General features: G+C 36.1%; 2 protein-coding genes and 1 long non-coding RNA gene across 3 annotated transcripts; 2 read left to right on the top strand and 1 right to left on the bottom strand.

Annotated features, from left to right (window-relative positions):
• Positions 1-5,321: 5,321 nt before the first annotated feature.
• LOC121754303 lies at positions 5,322-6,417 on the top strand. Its single transcript, XM_042149681.1, has one exon. It carries the CDS (start codon positions 5,328-5,330, stop codon positions 6,243-6,245), a length of 918 nt encoding a protein of 305 aa, XP_042005615.1. The 5' UTR covers positions 5,322-5,327; the 3' UTR covers positions 6,246-6,417.
• Positions 6,418-11,529: 5,112 nt separating this feature from the next.
• LOC121755231 (zinc finger protein ZOP1-like) lies at positions 11,530-19,691 on the bottom strand. The gene is made up of 6 exons (XM_042150510.1): positions 19,529-19,691; positions 13,851-14,051; positions 13,178-13,280; positions 12,545-12,640; positions 12,055-12,460; positions 11,530-11,842 (listed from the first exon to the last, which is right to left on the bottom strand). The coding sequence occupies exons 1-5, from the start codon at positions 19,535-19,537 to the stop codon at positions 12,102-12,104; spliced, it is 768 nt and encodes a 255-aa protein (XP_042006444.1). The 5' UTR covers positions 19,538-19,691; the 3' UTR covers positions 11,530-11,842; positions 12,055-12,101.
• On the top strand, positions 16,560-16,922 carry LOC121755232. Its single transcript, XR_006040668.1, has 2 exons — positions 16,560-16,692; positions 16,768-16,922. It is a non-coding gene; the product is annotated as an uncharacterized LOC121755232 (long non-coding RNA).
• Positions 19,692-20,923: the final 1,232 nt, after the last annotated feature.

The raw sequence follows: 20,923 nt of genomic DNA, 5'->3' as shown, positions 1-20,923 counted from the left end.
TTTGTATAACTCTAAAATGTTTAATAGTCATACAAAAATCACAAATTACATAAACATTGCAATATTTTTGAGAATATCTAGCTATATTCAAAGCACGTTTGTTCCTTAAGTACTCTTTGTGTATTTGTTGCTTAGAATTTCAAATAATTATGTGTTTCTGGAAGAATTGAAACCTCGGAATTCATCAGTTTGTGTTTGCACGAATGATTGCATAGTACTTTGTCATATACGGAGTATTAAATACACAGTAATAAATTATTTAATACAAATTCTATTTATACATATACACTGCGTAAAAGAAGAATCACTCAACTTGTTTAGAGTTGACAACACGAGAAGTCCAAAATCAGAAAAAGTGGCGATATTATTATACTGCAATATGATAAGATAAATTGGTAATAATTTCAAGATTTCTATGCTAAAACAAAGATCCGATATCGGAAAACAACGATTTGTCATACTTTTGATTATATTAATTGCCGTTATATATTCCAAAAATTAATATCAATAATAATTGTCTAAATTGTCGGGCCACAATACTCAATACCAATTACCTAGTGGGCTGTCGACATCTTTGCAGAAATCCAAAATCAATTTTTATTTCTGTTTATAAAAAGAAAGAATAATGGAGTATGTGTTATACGGAGTATATATTATCAAAAATATAAGGAGGTGAAAACTGAAAAGATTGAAAATATAAATTTGTTCACCCTAAATTTGAATTTGCTTTGATTTGACAAATGAACACATATCAAACATTTGATCAAATTGTTTGGCAGTAAATTGTGAACTTTCTACTAATATTTAAAAATCTTCACGATTTTTTTATAGTTTTTAAATGAAGAAAAGAATCGGCTTACAATTGAGATTTTTTTTAATATCTAAATCTAATGCTTGATTAAAAACTTATGATGGGAGACAAGTAATCTTTTATGAATATACAAAATAAACAAAATTTGGAATATTGTCATATACTATGATATCAATACTTTATATTGTTAACCATATATTTTAATAGGTCATAGCTCAAATATTAGGAAGCCAAGTCGCTTTGATTTACGAAGATCACGATGAGGAAAATATACTTATAGTATAAGTTCAACAACTTGTTAGGATATATATTGAAAAACATATTAGTACTTTTTATTATTATGAATTTGTAATCTTTATTTTGCAAATATATAAAAATTATTTGTTATTACATTATTAATCTTTTATTATTGAGTGCAATACATAAATGATCCATAAACTATTGAGTTGCATACATGAGATTCCTTGAAAAAATATAAGAGTGAACTACATAAAAAGTCCCCACCCGGGTCCGTCATTGCACCTACGGGAATACTATAGAATAAGAACTGGCGGTTTTAGTTATTAATAAATTCTCTCTAAGATGAAGGTAAGCACACTAAAAAACCCGAGAAAATGAAAACAAAAACTCTCTCAAACTGAGAGAAATGAATTGAAGAGAGAGATAAATTGACCCTTGAAATGTGCATCATAGGAAATAAGTCTGCAGGTGTGCACAGAGTAGGTGTGCAGGTTGGTGGTCATCTGACTAAATTGCCCTTTAAGCCATTTGAGCATTTTGGTCCGAAAATTGGCTACAAAAACAAGATATGTGATTATGTTTAACACTAGAGTCTTCTGGCGATATTTTTTTATTAGGGACCTGCAGTGTCACAAATGGAAACGTTAGGGACTTTTGATGTAGTTCGCTCTAAGTATAATTAGCACCGCTAGTCCACAAATTTTAAAAACGGGTTTTAAATATAATTATGACATTCAGCTCAACGTTTTGTATAATAAATTACTCTTAAAAGGTCAACTACTGAAGGTTATTTGGTATGAATATTATCCATATGGATCAATTTGTAAATTTTCTAATATGTATATAAACTTATCCAAAAAGAACTATTCCCATCGTCATCCATCCCACATTAGGAGACACACTTGTGTTTCTACACTCATTTAATGAAAATGATAATAAATAATTAAAATGGAGAAATGGTAAATTAAGAGAGAGAATAATGTAAAAAAGAGGCTTCACAAAATGAGTGCAGAAATACAAGTGTGACTCCTAATGTGAGACGGAGGGAGTATTGTATTTCTCAAATACTTTTTAAAATTATTGAAAATTTGTCTGAAGAAATTTTGTTGCACATAAACTAATTTGCAACTAATTAATCGCATATAAATTATATAGCAGTTCTTCGATATAAAGGAATAAAGCATTTGGCACGGATTGGAGATCGCTTAAATCGTTACACATTTGGAGCCAGTGACATCATTTGCGTCGAAATTTATTTTAATCATGTCATCAAAATCTCCACTATTATTTAATTCTTATTCTTTTCCAACTTTGCAGCTGTATGTATCTGACTGGCAATTTAATTGATTCTAGTATATGTTATTATCCACTTCTCTGTCACGTAGATATTTTAATTCGAAGAAAAGTACAATAATTAGCTTCATTAATTAGCATATAAAATGCGACAGATATTCGCAGGTTATTAAACAAGTGTCAAGTCGGTTGTTTTTTAGATAGTTTTGTAAATTATGCCTACAATAACTCGTAAATGTAAATTTTTCAGTCAAATAGAAATAAATTCAATTGTTTCGTAGTTATTATGATGTGAGATCAAACTCATGTGACCGAAAAATCAATTTTCATAAAATAATTACAGAAGTAATCATGAGTATATTAGACAACACACGAACTTAACTCAATTCGATATAAGATGTGTATTAATTATGTTTGAAGACAATGCAAGACCAGAAATTAATTTACTACTACTATATAATTTTAGGATAAAATTTTACAAAATATATACTCCATTCATAAGCTCAAATTTCATTTCGGGTTCCATGCTCCATCATCTACCAAATACTTAATTAAAGTCTGGATTATCGAATATTGGGAAATCAAAATCATATTTATTCATTAAAATAAAACAAGAAATAGGAGGATCAAAATATATAGAAATAGAATATAGTCATTAATACAAGAATTTTACACACTATTCCTCTCCCTCTCAACCCTTCACTGTACAAGTCTTTGAAAAAGAACTCACTCTTATGTCAAGACACTACAATAAAAAATCAAAAAAAAAACAAGATTTTGAATACAGTTTCACATGATTATAGAATTTTGATTGATGCCATTTATAATCCAAGGCTTGGACTTCTTAAGAAACTCTTCCACTTAATTTGATGTAAAACAAACTCTTTTTTTAGTTTAAGAGTAGTACAAACAAAATTTCAACAATCTTCGCTTTGTTAAAAGAGAATAAACTAATCGACAAAATGAGTAGAACACTCTGAATTAACAATTCTAATAGTCATTTCTTTGGCACGTCTAAAATAAATTGCTGTAAAAAAATAATACCCTCCTATAATTCTTTGGATCATCGACACAACATTCTTCACACTAGTTAGAAGATGATGTCATTAAGAGTACTATAAGTGATCCAAACATTTTAAACCTTTATAAATCCGCAAGGTATGAGATTATTCATTTAGTAAAAGACGATTTGAAATGCTTTTTTTCCTTGGCAAAAAACTTATTTTCCTTTTTATTCTACTATTATTTTTCTCTCTCTCTAACTGATTATTACTGCACATATTAATTTCTTAATTTTATATTTAATAAAATGTCTCAACTAGGGACAGAGGGAATAATAAATCTTTAGAAAGAAAACTCTCATCCTTCTATGAAAGCTTTCAACAAGACAAACTAAGAGATAAGAAAATTTCGTTAAAGTTAATCACACAAGACAATAATAAAATAGTGATTAATTAGTGTCATATCCTCAAATTCATTTAATTTTAAAGCAATAAAAAAAACTCCAGCATAAAGATTTATATTTTTAACCAACGGGTCGTAATGCAGTTTGCAGCGTGGAGCTGTGGTAATGACCTTGAGGCCACGGGTTCAAACCCCTCCACTCGCTAGGAGACTTTCGGCCTTAATTCGCAAATCCGGATTATTTAAATTTTGCCAAAGGTGGGTTCAGTATACCTATGGTAAAAAATTTACTCCCTCCATTTCATATTAGAAGACTTTTTGACTTTTCTGTACTCGTTTTATTAAAATGATAATACATGCTCTTACTTATATTTTTAGTGTATGTTTATTAAGTACATTAATTAAATAATAAAAACCTGCGAAACCTGCAGTTTGTAAGATCGAAACTAACATTAAACTGAAAAAAAACAGCATTGATGTGTAATCATTATCATGATTAAGAGACCAATATACCTTAGCTTGAGACTGGCATATTAATTCATTTTTAATTCAACTCTATTTCAATTCTACTTAAAAAATTCGTCTAAAAAGTCAACTCAAGCTCATATTTATTTGTTGCGTGTTATACAAATTTAATTTTTGATCATACATTTTTATCCATTTGCTGAATCCTTCTATCCACCATTAACTATGGCTTCCATGTAATGTCCAAACTAAGCAATCGTAAATATTTCCAAAATTCATTACAAAACAAAAGAAACGAATTGGAACTCCCTTATACGGCAACATAAATTTTCAATTACATTACTTACAAACAAGTATTTGTAGTATCATCACCTTTGACAAAGGGAGCGATCATGTGATGTTGCTACTTTTGCATTTATCAGTTTTTATTGGTTCCATAAATATGATATAGTTGTACTTATAATTAGATGAAGGTGGATAGTATGATATCAATAAAAGAATTGGATCCAGAATAAAAGCTACTTCGAAAGAGAGAGCATCAATATTAATCTTATCATCCACAAATATATGTCTCATAACTAATTTTTTTTAAACGTCGGTCATTCTTTGTCTCTTATATTTTTTTTGCATATTTAGTAAGTCTAACATTCCATTATTTTACATATATTTTATTATAAAATTAATATAAAAATAATACTTACATTCTCCTATATTTTTTAAAATCAGAGCAGTGTTAAAATGTGATACATATTCGGACACAAATGAAGTATTACCGCATTCGATTTCTAAGCATGCACAACAACAAATTTTGATTTTTCAGTCGATTTGATACATCGATTACATATATAAATGTTATAACTCCATTACAATTAAACATTTAAATATGATCATAAGCATGTGTAAACAACGTTGCTTGAACATCACCAAAAGACATTGTTTCATATACAGATGAAACAATTAAGAGTCCATAGACAAAACATTAATCTCTCATGTAAAACAGGCCCACCCCTCATAGCCCCCTTCCTCCCCCTTTCCTCCTCTCCCATCATTTATATATAACCAACCAACCAACCTCCATCCATTCAAATCAAACAAGAAAATGGAGATGGAGGTGATGATGCCTTCCCCCACCCCCGACTTCAACTTCGACAGCGCCTCCACCACCCCTTACATGAGCACCTCCACCACCCCCTACATGAGCGCCCCCTCCAGCCCCTCCATCCCCTTCCTCTGGGAATCCTCCCCCGGCACCCCTAAATCCACCTACGACGACGCCGACTTCGCCTTCGACTTCAGCGGCCACCTCTCCTCCGCCCCCTCCCTCCCCGCCGACGAGCTCTTCCACGCCGGCAAAATCAAGCCCCTCAAACCCCCTCCCCGCAACCTCTACTCCCCCTCCAACTCCCCACGCAAGAACATCTTCTCCCCCCGCCACAAATCCAGGGACCACGGCGTCGACCCCTTCGCCGCCGCAATCAATCACACCACAAAAGAAGCCAGCACCGACAGAAGAGGAAGAGACAGAACCACCAGAAACAAAGGCTCCTCCTCGCGATCGCTCTCCCCCTTCCGCGTCTCCGACCTCTTATTCGAGCCCGAAAACGAAACCACGCATCATAATCAATCGAAACCGAACACCACCTCAGTGTTCTCCTCGTCGTTCTGGTACAAGAAGTGGAAGATCAAAGACCTCCTGCTATTCAGAAGCGCGTCGGAGAGCCGCGCCAAGGATAAGGACAATATGAAGCAGTACTCGAAGCTGAAGAAGCCGGAGACGACGCTGAATCGAAACGACGACGTAAAGAACTCCAGCTTCAGATCGACGGAGAGCGTCGGGTCCGTCTCGAGCCGGAGAAGGACGGGGCCGCCGATCTCCGCGCACGAGCTGCATTACACCGTCAACAGAGCCTTTTCCGAGGAGATGAGGCGGCGGACGTCGCTGCCCTACAAGCAGGGATTGCTCGGCTGCTTAGGCTTTAATCCGGCGCCGCCGGAGATCTCCAAAGGCGCCGCTTCTATGCCCCGCGTTTGAGAACACACCATTTTCTTTTTTATTTATTTTTTGGGTTTATTTTGATAGTAGAAAATTGTGTTGTATGTAGAGGAATAATAATTTTTATTTTTATTTTTATACGTTTGATGAAATGAAACAATTCAATTTGTACACGTAATGTTTTGAAATTGAAAGCCATCTTTCGGGACTATATGTTTGTCGATGACTTTAAAAAAATATAGTTTGTTTATTATGATTAGAGATAGAATAAAAAATCTTGAATCGTCCAATTAGTTTTTTATCATTTTAATAAAATGGACGTGCGGTATATTATAGGTAGAGATTTTAATAGTGAACTAAAAGTCAAGTATATAGTTGGAGAAGTTTAATACTCCTAGTACGGTTTAGTTTTTTAAGATCGAAATATCTCCTACTGGTTGTGGATTTGTAGTATATGGAGTATTTGAAAAGAATAAGAAAAAAGGAAATTTATTTGTTCCATAATGATCGTTGATAGTGATTTAGTCATTTAGAACTTGCAGAATTTTAGCTTCTAATATGTTTTTTTATTAATAATTTAGAGGATGATATATTCATTTCAATCTAAATGTATACTGATTGATGTAATTTTAATTATTGAAAGGAATAGTTGAGTTTTTCTTGAGTTGGGGGAGGGAAGCATAGTGAGTATTTCTTGCATGGAAAGATGGTCTCACTATTTGGATGTCTATACATGGAAACAATAACAATTTAGTATAGTTTCTATGAGTTAGCTTAGTGTTAATGTTTGAGATCAAAGGTTGGATTTGAGTCGACTGTCGATCTTTAAACTTATAATAATCACTTGCCTACAAAAAAATAACATTTAAGAATTGTAAATATATTTACCGTTACATAAGTAGTAGTAGTAGTAGTAGAATATAAATTCAACATAAATATATGTAGGGAAGAATTGTGCAGTATTTATCTTCTATTCTAATATTTCTGCGTCATCAACAGGACATATAATAAAAGTACAATAAAAACTATGGTCACTAATCTGTCGAAATGATTACGGTTAGAAGATTAATATGTGTGCCCCAATCAACGACTTTGTGTCATGTTTCATAAATTGCAAATTTAGTAGTTAATTAGTGCATCCTCAAATAGTATATTCTGTACATATTTTACACCAAAACCGCATTTATTATTAATAGCATAAATCTGAATAATTTCTACACTTATTGATTACGACACATAATTAAATCTGTATGTGCAAAAATGGACATTAGAGCATCCGCAGCGGTGGCGAAAGACGCCACCGCCGTCCGCGCCGTTGGCAAGGCGCAGGACCGCCGCCGCTGCAGCCGCGCCGCTGGCACGGCGCTGCTCGATGTATCGAGCACGTCCGTGCCAGCGGACGCACACGTGGCGCGCTCCCATTCGTCAACGGCATAGCCGTTGTGTTTAAATTTTTTTTTATTTTTTTTTTTAAAAATCGGTATTTAATTATAAATAATGCTAAAAAATAAAAAAAAAATATTTTCCAAATCCCAAAAATATGGCCGTTTTTTTCCCGTTTTTTCTGAATTTTTTGATTTTTTTTATTTTTTTTTCCCCAAAATCATCTATAAATACACACATTCATCATCCATTTATCACATCAAATCATCTCTCATTCATCTCTCATTCATAATTCTCATACAAACTATCAACACATTCATCACCCACTCAAAATCTCAAATGGATTTCACCCATATTATGGCGGAAGCGGAACGCGAAGAACAAGAATACTACGAACAACATCGTGCCGCTTACGAAGCATATGTCGCGGCGAATACCCCTGCTCCTCCTCCTCAACGAACCAGATCAAATCGACGGTACATCCATCGTGACCGGGAGGGAGCCCACGAAAGGCTCGTTGCCGACTACTTTGCCGACCAGCCGCGGTTTCCGGCAGATTACTTCAGGCGCCGTTTTCGCATGTCAAAGCGCTTGTTCATGCGAATTGTCAACACATTGTCCGCACGTGTTGAATACAATGCGCGATACTCGAATCCACAATCAACTACAAGAAGACCTAATCAACCACATGTGGGCGAAATTCGGCAACGAGTAGTGTCATTTTTAATTTTTAGGATTTTAATTATGTAATTTTTAATTTTTAGGATTTTAATTATGTAATTTTTAATTTTTAGGATTTTAATTATGCAATGTTTAATTTTATTTGTCATTTGTAATATTTATTGTGGGTTTTAAATGAATTTTAATATTATGGAAATGTTTTTGTGTAATTGAATTTTATATTAATTGTGCTCGTCCTTGCGGAAGAGCACAGTTGTGGGTGTTGTGCTCTTGCCAGAGAGCAGTCATGAATAGTACCGCCCCGGCCCACAACCGTGCCGCTGGCAAGAGCACGGTTGTGGATGCTCTTATACTCCATTAATTAATTGCTTAGAGTGTGCATCTCAGTACAATGTTACATGGTCCTGTCGGAATGTAAGTACTTCAGATTGTGATGTCGAAATTGCACTTCGACTAAAAAAATAATGATTTGGTTGTTAATTATACAAACATACTAAATTGGATTTTAATTTTTTTCTTAATAATTACTGACTTTGTTCTATTTAAATGAACCAAAATGGAGAGACATATTCCAAGGTGTCACATTAATTTGATTAGGCATAGTTATTGCGGCAATAAAAAGTGGTGCCACCAAACTTTTCACGATTAGTTTTCTTCTTTTTTGACGAAAGGTGAATTATGTTACATAATGCGAGGAAAATAATGCAAATTAAACCCTGTATTTGTGCTACTTTTTCCAACTAAACTTTCTCTTGCTTTGATTTTTTATTTTCCTTTGAGCATATTCTGTCACAGGTGAGGAGGATGCATGAATTTAGTGAGGATAATGGTGGGTGTAATCATTATCCACAGGTGTTTTGCTTTTGTTTTTTCTATTTTTTTTTCTTTGCTCGACTAGAAGAGATCCATTGATTATCTTTTTCGTTGCTCGAATAAAAAAGGTCCATTGATTTTCTTTAATGATGACAGCTAGTTGAAAATACTTTAGATGACTATCCGATACGTGGCCTCTGTTCTAACTTCTAACAAATGGTTTTTTTATTTTTCTATTTTAACAATGTTAATAACGTAAATTCCATTTTTTGATATAATAGTGTAATAATATAAAAATATTAATCACAATATAATTTAATTAAAGTTAATAGAAACATGACAATATATTGAAGTAAATATATAAAGTGGTCAAGGATTGAGTACTATTGGATCCTGACAAACCAACGTTGAATTTTGAACGATTGGAAAGTCTAAGATGTTGACCAATGGAAATTTTATGAATTTATAAATAAATTATGCAATCACATGATAAATAGGAAAATGCAAATATTTCCCAATGATGAGTAACGAAAATAAGACACCACATTGGTAGATTTATTGTTTAATTTCGCGTGGGTTTCTCGGAAAACTAGGGGTCTTCATGATTTTGGACATAATTCACCAAAAACATGTTTGGTTGAGTAAGTAATATTGTTTCACAGAAGTACAGTCATGTGTGGCGCGGACGTCCCGTCCAGCACACACGAGCATTGACAGGTACGGGAAACGGAACTCGTGGGGTCGAAATTCGCCAACTGAAGAAGGTCCTTGACTCCTTGCCGACTCGCCAACATCGTTTGACGCTTCTCAATAAATTTTCTTTCTCCCCTTTCCCTTTTTTTCACTTTCAATTTTTATAGAAACTACTCCCTCCGTCCGCCATTAGAAGTCTCATTCCTTGGCGGCACGGGTTTTAAGAAATGTTAAGAAAAGTGAGTGGAAAAAAGTTAGTGGAATATGAGTCCCACTTGTATATATTAGTTAGTGGTATGTGAGACCCCTATTACCATTTATGGTAAAAGTGAACCGGGACTCATATTCGTGGACGGACTAAAATGAAGAAACATGTGACTCCTATTCGCGGACGGAGGGAGTATCTAATAAATTATCACGCATCCAAGTTCTTTGTTAAACTTAAAAAAAGAAAGTAGGAGTTTGAGTATATTGGGAAAAGATTTAGGATTGATATACTCTTTATTTGGACTTTAATAAAGAAACAAATAAGAAGAAAAATTTACAAGCCTCACGTAAAAGAGTGGACGGTGGGTTACTATTTATTTGGTACACAATTTGCACGTCGTTTCTCACGTTGATTTTTATTTTGTGACTGTTTTAAGTATGAAAATTCATGTGGAGCTAAACTCATATCGTGGCATACCTTAAATCCGGATTTGGACTAATCTTAGGAACTTTAAATCTTGGACGAAGTACATCGCACAAAATTTCCCTCACTAAATAAAACTAAAAATTATTATCCGAAATATAACAAAAGCATATGGAAAGGTCAGACCATGCCTTTAGCATTTAATTATATGAAAATTGGTGAGATAATTACCACTCTATGATATCAATGAAAACAACATTTACCGACCACCCCACGTTAATATATGTATTTATTACATTACATCAAGTAATTGGTTAATCACATGTGATCTATCCGAGCAAGTCACAAATTTGATATATCAACTAATGCAAAACTTTATAACTAACGTGACACTCACACTGTCAAATCAAATAGGAAATCACATTAGAGAAAAACTAACTAATCTAATTATTAGTATTATACTATCACAAAATATACCCAGACAAATATATCCGAAATAGACCGCAGACACATACATCACCCTTATATAGAAAGCTTATAGTTAAAACATGGGAGCAAAATCAAGTGGAGAAACCCCATAATCATCACATAACTACCACACAATCATATGAAATGATGAAAACAATCACAACAATAATTTAAGAAAATGATGTTTCTCAACTCCAAAAAAATGTTACTCCAAGTCAATCATCCAAGGACCTAATCGAAAAAACACAAAAAATGTGTACAAAATAAATCTGAAATTTTTAATTGATTTGATCATTTATGGTGTGGGGGGCGGAATTATTCTAGTCGAGAAGAATAAATGAAGAAAATGTGGGTGGCAAAGCAAAATAATAAATGGAGTGTTGACTAAATTGACTAGGAAGTAAATGCAGTGCGAGTGTGTGAACATTGAGAAGAAGAAAATCAAACTCATGACTACCCACCAACCACCATGTGCCGTCGTCATCCACTCAGGGAACCGCCGCCGATTTTCTTGAACACACCCATCCCCACTGGGTCGACACAGAAGGCATTAGCGGATTCAAAGTGACTATCTCTAACCATAGCAAGACCACTCCCTCCCTAATGCATCAAAATAGAAAGATAGAGAGCAGTTTTGTAGGAACGATAAAGAACTATCGGAACGTATATAACATAAACCATTTAGTTTCAAGTGTTTCTGGTAAAAGGGGAGCAGAAAGAAATGGGACCGTTTTTCGCTTCAAGAATATTCAGAAATTTTAAAGAATTACCCATGTAAAGCTATAATCTTTGGAAGATACATCTAAGGTCATCGTCTCTCGACCTACAAACAGAAACGCAGGTCTATCAATACATGGTACAAGTCGGTGCACAAACATTGCCGTATTCACCTTTTCCTGTATTGAAAGATAGCACATGCCGAAACATCCGAGTGCATCAATCAGTTGCCACTTTAAGCTTTGGACTCCTGCATGCACATCAAGTTTGGACAATCAGATGATGAGCTACTTTAGGAAACACAGATTCATATTCTATCCAAGCAATTCTACAGGGGCATCTTCTTAACACACAAAATTGATGGATGGATTTGTGGAGCATCATTTAGAGGTAAATGTTTACAACAAAGCAAACTTCCTTAATATGTCTAGTAGTATAAACAATTATGGTTTTGAAATTCACCTCTTGCAACAAACATGGAAGGGTTTCTGGAAGCAAACACATATATATCAGGGCCTGTATAGACCAAGCAATGGTTTCTCCCTCTGTTCAACTCTCTTCCTCGCAGCCTCCCTAGCCTTCAGTGCAGCTGCTTCCTCTTTAGAAACAGCTTTGGGCTTCTCATCTGGTTGCTTTCTCTTGACAGCAACAGCAACAGCAACAGCAACCGAGGATTTAGCACCTTTTGTAGTTCTCATCGGATTGAGTGGCGTGGAAACCAAACGTCCGGGTGGAGGCCCACTTTCAGAGGTTGACCCACTTTTGCTCTCCGATGCTGATGGTGGCTTTCCCAAACTAGGTCTCTTCTTGACAGACATTGTAGAAGCTTGAAATGCTGCCAGGGCATCTTCTTGAGGCACCCATTTACCTATTGTATTGGCATATTATTAGATTAGCACCTAACAGAAAAAAAAATATTTAAAACAGAAATTACTAAAGAGAATGTGCATACCTAGAGAATCACTGTAGTAGAAGCCAGAATTGGGATCATAGTGAAAACCAGTTGTTTGGTTATAGTAGTAGCCTGATGAAGTGTCATGCTCCCATTCTGTCCATTGAAAGACGAAAGTGATTAGAACTAATTGAAAAGTTCAGCCAAGAATGGCAAGAGAATGTGGTTGTTCAGAGAAACTCAATTAGATCAAATATACAGGATGTGAGGGAGCTTTAGAAATGCAAGTTTTTCAAATGATCTGACAGCTATATAAAATTATTGGTTAAATGAAAGCATTATTCTATCGTTTACAAACTCTGAACAGATTGAGCACATGGCAGTCTCACTGTTGGTCCGGAAACACAAATGATGGTACTCCTGATGAATCATATAAACACCATTGATTATACTTAAGAGTTCAAGTAACTTGTAAATCCATGCGACAAGAGATGTACCACATTATACAAAAAAAATTTGATATATCATTTTCTCTTGCAAAATTTAGATAAAACTTAGGACATCAACAAAATGTGATTATAACAAGGATATCCACTAGTCATGGTGCTATCAGTGGGGTTGATACGCATTTTATAACTCAGACTCAGATTTATAGGCAACTAAATAACAAATTGCAAAACCAATTTCTATCACCTCCAGGCATATCAGCTTCTAGATCATCAACAAGTGCTTGGGCATTAGTCTCCCTTGCCTCTTGAAAAGATGCTAAATCCTTCTGGTAGCTGCGATTGGCTTTCTGACATGCGTAAATCATAAGAGAACCAGAGTAATTACCAAATAAGTAAAAGCATAAACATGGGAGGTATAATATATCAAGCATTAGCAATGAAAAAATTACAGCTATAATGAGATTAGACAGAATTGTGTTTATCCTCATTCACATATGGGTTCAACTATACTAAAATAATATCAGGCACCTACAAGGAAAGGGTAAAACAAATAATATTGGAGAAAACAAGAAAAAATGAAGAAGGCCTAGTACAAGAGAAAAAGTGAGTAAATGTCTGAAATGACTACAAGCTAAAACACAATTCATGAACAAAATGGATGACATGTGATAAGGAACATGCCCTTCAGGCTTTCACTATAATAGACTAGAAATGTCTACAAACATCAAACTTAAGTATGCTTCACAGGTACACTTCACATAAAGAATTGTTCCAAGACAGGTAAACAAAAAATATCATCAGCATTCCAAATAACATTATTCCAGTGTTTCCCCCTTTTTACTAAAGTAAGGTGGTCCTTTTCTTGAATAAATAACAATAGAACACATACAAAACAGTATGATAAGTTGATAACTCACAGCTTCTATCTGTTCCAGGACTTTAGCTGCTTGCTTTAGTTCCTTATCTTTTTTCGCCTTGTCTTCCCGCATAGTATTAAGCCTCTTGGCAACACTGTCCTTGTGCCGCTGTCCAATCTCATGATTTCTAATGCTGGCTGGATTGTTGGAAATGTAAATCTTACAGGTGTCACACCACTTGTTACCCTGACTGACCCAGTACTGGAGAGCAAAAGGAAGGGATTTTCAGACAGCATTAACTATATATCAATCAAAAACAAAAACACGAAAATAATTGAATAAATATGATTATGATGCATAGAGACAGACAGATTGTCAAGTTTTTTGCGGATATAAGAGGGCGAGGCAAGCAACCACATATCATAACCCCTTCATCTTCTTACTGATTGAAATATATACTTGTAAACGTATTTTCAAGTTGGACAAGCAACAAAAATATGCGTAAGCTAAATCCACTTAGTCAGTCATATATTTAAGAATTCTGCCAAGCAAAAGCCACGAGCAACAGGTGGATCTAACACTTCTTCTCCCCTAAATCAATGCTAGGAAATAACATTCAAAATAATCAATCTGATCTACGGATGCATCATCTTTCAGAACTTAAGTTATAAAATTCACAAAACCCAACTAAACTTTTATATCCTTGAATTCAGATTCTTCTAGTTCTACTAGGGGGGCATGTTTCGATTTTGTCAAACGCAGCTTGGATCAAAGTTCCGTTCTTCAATAACGATGCAAGTATATGATTAATATTACACCTACCACACGAAATCAATACTCAAAACATATTCACGTATTCTATATGCTTTAAACACGCATTTGGGGGTTTTTTCTTCTTTAGTTCTAGAGTACATTAATCATTCCTCGTTTGTGCTGCGTTTTTTTTTGTTCCGGATTTGGGAGAGACGCATGACCCTCATGCGTCTCTTTTTAATGAAACGCATGACTGTCATGCGTCTTTTATAGAGACGCATGAGGGTCATGCGTCTCTCATTTTTTTTCCGTTTTATTTTGACGACGCATGAGAATCATGCGTCTTAAAAACAGACGCATGACGCTCATGCGTCTTTTTTTTTTTTAAATTTGACTAGAGACGCATGATGCTCATGCGTCTTAGAAAGAGACGCATGAGCGTCATGCGTCTCTACTTCGAATTAAACCAGCGGCGAAGGCAGTAGCTCCTCACTTACGAACGCAGACAGCAAACACTCACGGAGGCGGCGATTTCTTCCTAGATTCGGCGAAAGAAGACGATTTCGACTTGTTTTCCGGTAAGTTTCGTTCAATCATTCTACTTGCCTTCCTTATTTGTTGTTAATTTGCATAGATTATTTAGATTTCCCCTAATGTTTGTAAATTAGGGTTAAAAACGAATAGCTCCAATTTGGTTGATTTTTTTGTTGTTTAGTTAAATGTCTACGATTTTAGTGGCTAAATTCATTCTATTGTATAATATTGGTATGTTTTTGATGATTGTCGTTGTGATTTTGTATGTTTTTTGGTTGTGATTTTGGTTGTACTTAGATTAGATGGCGACTTCAAGTTCTACTGGACATTTATTGTATGGACCCGAAGACCCGTCCGTGTTAAATATGCAAAAAATCACATTTCAAATAAACTGATGAAAGGGGGCACAACCCAAGTATTTAAAGTCCGAAGGACTGAAAGTAAGACTTGGGACGCCGTGATTCACGAGAATGTAAGATATTGGCTTGACGTCTTTGGTTTCAAAGGCGTGATCGATTGTGGGAAGCCAATGAAGGTCGACAATGAGCTGATCACGGCGTTGATTGAGCGTTGGAGGCCGGAGACACACACATTCCATCTACCGATCGGTGAGACGACGATCACCTTGGAAGATGTGCAAGCCATCTGGGGCTTGAGGGCGGATGGCGTCGTTTTCACGGGTCGTGACTATCATGACAACTTTCCAGATTGGACCAGCAAGTGCCGCGATCTGTTGGGATGGATACCAGATTCTTCCACAGAGACAAAGCAAGGCGGTTTGCTGATGACCGCGCTGATCAACCAGACAAGGATGCCTCTGGGTGATGACCTGCCTACTTACGTATACATCCAAAGAGCACGTATCCATGCCCTAATTTTATTAGGAGGTCTCATTCTACCGGATACCACGGGGTGTAAGGTGCCATTTATGTGGTTGAATGGGCTTGGGGATCCGGAAGAGGTGAAGAATATAAGTTGGGGAAGCGCGGCATTGGCCTACCTTTATCATTATCTATGCGAGGCTTCCATGGATAAGAGAAAAGAGTTGGGCGGCCCTATGATCCTCCTGCAGCTATGGGCGTGGGAAAGAATGCCCACATTGAGGCCTGCGTTCATAGGACCAAAGGTGCACGAGCCATATACACCATGTGGCGCCAGGTATATATCGAAATTTTTATTTATTAATGCATATTGGGTGAATTTTTTTCTTACATCAATTTTATGTATAGGTGGAGAGGAACAACGCAGATAGGAAATGCTCCAAGACACTCGGTTGAGCATTACCGTGACCAATTATCTCTGATTAGACCTGGCCAGGTGAATATTCTTTCGGTTTAGACTTCGTTTATGAACTTATTATGAAATTAATTTGGCATTTGCAATGTTGTTTTGTAGTTTATCTGGACGCCGTACGCACCTTTCACACTGCCTGACTACTGCAATGATGTGAATGGATGCTCTTTGGGCGGCCCTATGATCCTCCTGCAGAGGGTTCATCACGAGGCGGGGTTGGGAAGCTCGTGAGCAAAGTGTACAAGAGGTTGTCCTCCAGGAAGAATAAGGGTGTTGAACCGTCAAAATATACTCCATCAGCGTATAAGTAGCAATTTTTCAGGTACTTTGTTTATTTAAGTTTTCATATCTATGAATCTTCAATTGGTTACTAATTTCATTAGTATCTCCATTCCAGGAAGTCGGGCAGTGAAGAATGAGGGTGGAATTGTCCCAGGCATGATGGTGGAGTTGCTCGAATTGATGTAACTGATTGTGCATTTGTTGCATATGACATGATATTTGGATATGTATGTTATGGTTTGGTGCTCAAATTCATGTTATTTATGTTTATCTTATATTCTTCATCAAATGGAAATTATTTACATCAATTCCACTGAATAAAATAAAAATGGAGGTATAGTTGAAGTATAATCGCCCGATCGGGCGAATTCTCTGTACTCTGCCTGCTGAAAAGTTAGAGACGCATGAGCATTATGCGTCTTATACAGAGACGCATGAGGGTCATGCGTCTTATACAGAGACGCATAATGCTCATGCGTCTCTAACTTTTCAGCAGGCAGAGTACAGAGAGTTCGCCCGATCGGGCGATTATACTTCAACTATACCTCCATTTTTATTTTATTCAGTGGAATTGATATAAATAATTTCCATTTTTCAATACAACCATTTATTTAGATTGCAAACTCAATCAGTACAAAATATGTCCAAAGTTCAGTTAATACAAATTCTTCAATTCATTCCAAAGTCTTCAATTTCTAACACGCTTTTTGTCCAACACTGACTTCACGTACACAAGCCCTGTTACAACAGAAAGAGTACGATTTCTCATAGAACGAAAATATAAAATATACAAACATAAAAAAATAAGGTACAAAAATACCTGCGCTGCAAATGTGAATAACCCCTACATAACACGACCGACTGTGCAGTTTCTTCGGTCATGTCCTTCTACACCGCAATTCCTGCACTTGCGGGGCGCTCTCGGTTCATCTTCCTCGCGGATATCCATTTGATTAGGAATCCTCCTTGTTCTGCCTCGTCCGCGCTTTCGAGGAAGCAACTGCTCAGGGGTGATACGCAATTTCCATCCAGGATTTGCCCAATAGTCTTGGTGTCTTGGTGCTTGAAATGAGACACCATAGTACTGTGCTTCCCATGTAGCTTTGTGGTTGTGTTTATCAATGAGTTCAAAAATAGAGTTACCTCGATCTCTGGCGTCCCCGCCACTTCCTAATCTCGTTACGATGACCTTCACAACTATGGCGTCCCCGCCACTTCCTAATCTCCCACATATCATCATGGGCCATGTGTGTAACAGACACTTCCCACCGACATTCATTCGCTTTGTCAGCGTCGGTCTCGCTGATAATAGCTGTCCCATCTTCTGTCCTCCCATTTGGATATTTGCACACGGCATGCCACCTTCTTAATTTACTCTCAACCACCCTAAATTGCCGGTGTTGCCTCAGACTCCACATAGTAATAGCAGTCTTCACATGCAGCTTGCTATCAAATTTTGTTCCACCATTAATCCGATATGGGTGTTCTTCATCCCAGTACATGGTACTGCGTTCATTACCAACTTCAGGTACCTCAGTACGACCACTTGGCAGTTTGCGAAAATATTTCAACCCAGTGTGAACATATTCTGGAAGTGGTTGTTCACCTTGTACGACGGGTTTATACACTACCTCCTCATCACTAGAGTCAGCACCGGAATCATCACTTAAAATATCATCAGACGATGATGACGACAATTCTGGATCTGCAAGGTCTCCTCGTACAACATCAACATCAGCATGTTCTTGTACATTCTCTTGAGTATTCAATCCAACATCTGCAACGTCTGTTTGCTCATTCATACCGCAGTCGATGCTCATAGGTTCAAACCTCGTAGATGAACCAACACCATGATCAACAATTGGTGGGATTAAGGCATTTCCAACAGACGAATACTCAACAAATAATTCAATATGCCGAGTAGAATTTAGAGCCGCATTGAACATATAAAACACACTTTGATCACTGTCAACCGCAGTACATACATAACTCGTACCGGTACCCAAGAAACAATGCCTCCAAGATATTTCGATGAAGTGTTGATTGGAATCTATTCTTATCTTAGCACATATCATTCCTACTAATTCAGATAATGAAACACATGAATCCAATACGATGGAAGCTCTCGCACGAGGAGGATCATAACAAATGCCCACATGAGGAAGTTGATATATTCTACCACCCCAATATAAACTCACGAATACTTGCATGATTTCTGCAAAAATAAATATACAAACCAACAACAATTAAAGATAAATTTTTTCAATAAACCCTAAAATAGTAAGTTTACATAAATTTTTCAAAAACCCTACTAATATGCAAATAAACAACAAATAATGGAGCAGTGTTGAAAGATTGAAGGAAACTTACCGAAATATGACGGGAGTCGCCAAGAAATCGCCAAGGAAATCGCAACCTTTGCTGTCTGCGTGCGTGAATGAGGAGCTACTGCCTTCGCAGCTGGTTTAATTCGAAGTAGAGACGCATGACGCTCATGCGTCTCTCTTTAAGACGCATGAGCATCATGCGTCTCTAGTCAAATTTAAAAAAAAAAAAGACGCATGAGCGTCATGCGTCTGTTTCTAAGACGCATGATTCTCATGCGTCGTCAAAATAAAACGGAAAAAAAATGAGAGACGCATGACCCTCATGCGTCTCTATAAAAGACGCATGACAGTCATGCGTTTCATTAAAAAAAGACGCATGAGGGTCATGCGTCTCTCCCAAATCCGGAACAAAAAAAAAAACGCAGTACAAACGAGGAATGATTAATGTACTCTAGAACTAAAGAAGAAAAAACCCCGCATTTGGAGATTGAAATTAGGAATTTTGAGCGATAAAAAAATCGAAATACATCGAAAGACTTCTGATCGTACCTCTGTCATGGCTGGAAATGATTTGGATCAGCTTCCGTTCCCGCAGAAGAGATACAAGTTTTCGAACGAGCTTAATCAATAAACCCTAACAAAAAAAATTTATCCACTTTCTTGGTTCTTCCCTCTTTCCTATTGTGCCCAACGACAGCGTTTCGGTTTTAAAAGTGCCCGGCACCAAGCAAATGTTATGGTTTTATACCGGGTATTAGGTTTATGGTTTACCTGTACCCACCCGTGTCCGATCCAATATCCGTGGGACATTGAATACTCGATATCCAATTTTATGCGATTGAACATGAGATCGGATGATAAAATTTAAAATAATTCAGGTATCAGGTAACCCGATTTATACGAATACCTCATTTATTGTTTATAAATTAGATTTAGTTGTTTAGGGTTATTGAAACTGGACTAAGTTATTTACTCCTACTTAATTAGAATTAATTAGGTTAACTTTCTTTAACTTTTATAAACAAGTCAATACTCCGATTCTTCGTCAAAGTGACCCCATTCTCATACATTCCGTATCTTTCTTTAAGTCTTTGTATCTATTGCACTTCTGCCTACACATATTCTCTCCAATCGCCTCTCGGTTAGTTACTGATCTCCTTGATAATACAGTTCGCAATTTTTAAGTTCATAAACATACATAATTGCCATACACACCAAAAAGAATTTAATATATTACTATATTCTAATTGAATAAACTAAATTTTAGATTTAGAAATTTTAATATAGATTTTCATTCTTAATTTCTTTAATTACTTATTAATATATGTAAAGATTCGAGTGTTAGAGTACTCGATTTGTCAGGTTGGGATACTCGTGATAGGTATTCGACTATTCGAAAAACATATGGATCGAGTATTCGATAATCTTGTAGCTGTAACACATAATGTATCAACGAATCTCACTATTTTGTGGTAAATTTGTCTGGGTATCATGAACTAAATATATACTCCTATCAATTAATTATCTAAAACTCAGAAATTAATTTAGAATAGAATATGGGGGGTGACGCAATAACTAAAAAATGACGTGGCACCAATACAAATACGGTCTACCTCTTTCATCAGAGCATCTACGAAGGTAATAAGCAAGCCATAAGCTAGCCACAACTCCTCCTGCCACATCATTCGCACTAAAAACTCATCATGTCGCATCATCAGGACAAGCAACTGGATAAGCAATAGCCTAGCCACAATAAACAAAAGTATAAAAAACAAATAATTAACAATCACACGAAATACGGAATTAAATTTACGACACAGATACGGAAAAATTCAATAATAATAGTAAAATTACATTAATATAAAAAAAACTACATTAATTTTTAAAAAAAAAACCTCTTCCACACACGAGCCCCCGCCTCCGCCTCATTCCTCGTAGCCGTCA

This window comes from Salvia splendens, chromosome 11, assembly GCF_004379255.2.
Source record: "Salvia splendens isolate huo1 chromosome 11, SspV2, whole genome shotgun sequence".
Lineage (NCBI taxonomy): Eukaryota > Viridiplantae > Streptophyta > Magnoliopsida > Lamiales > Lamiaceae > Salvia > Salvia splendens.
Note: the sequence above shows the minus strand (reverse complement) of the source record. Positions and strands in the feature narration are given on the sequence as shown.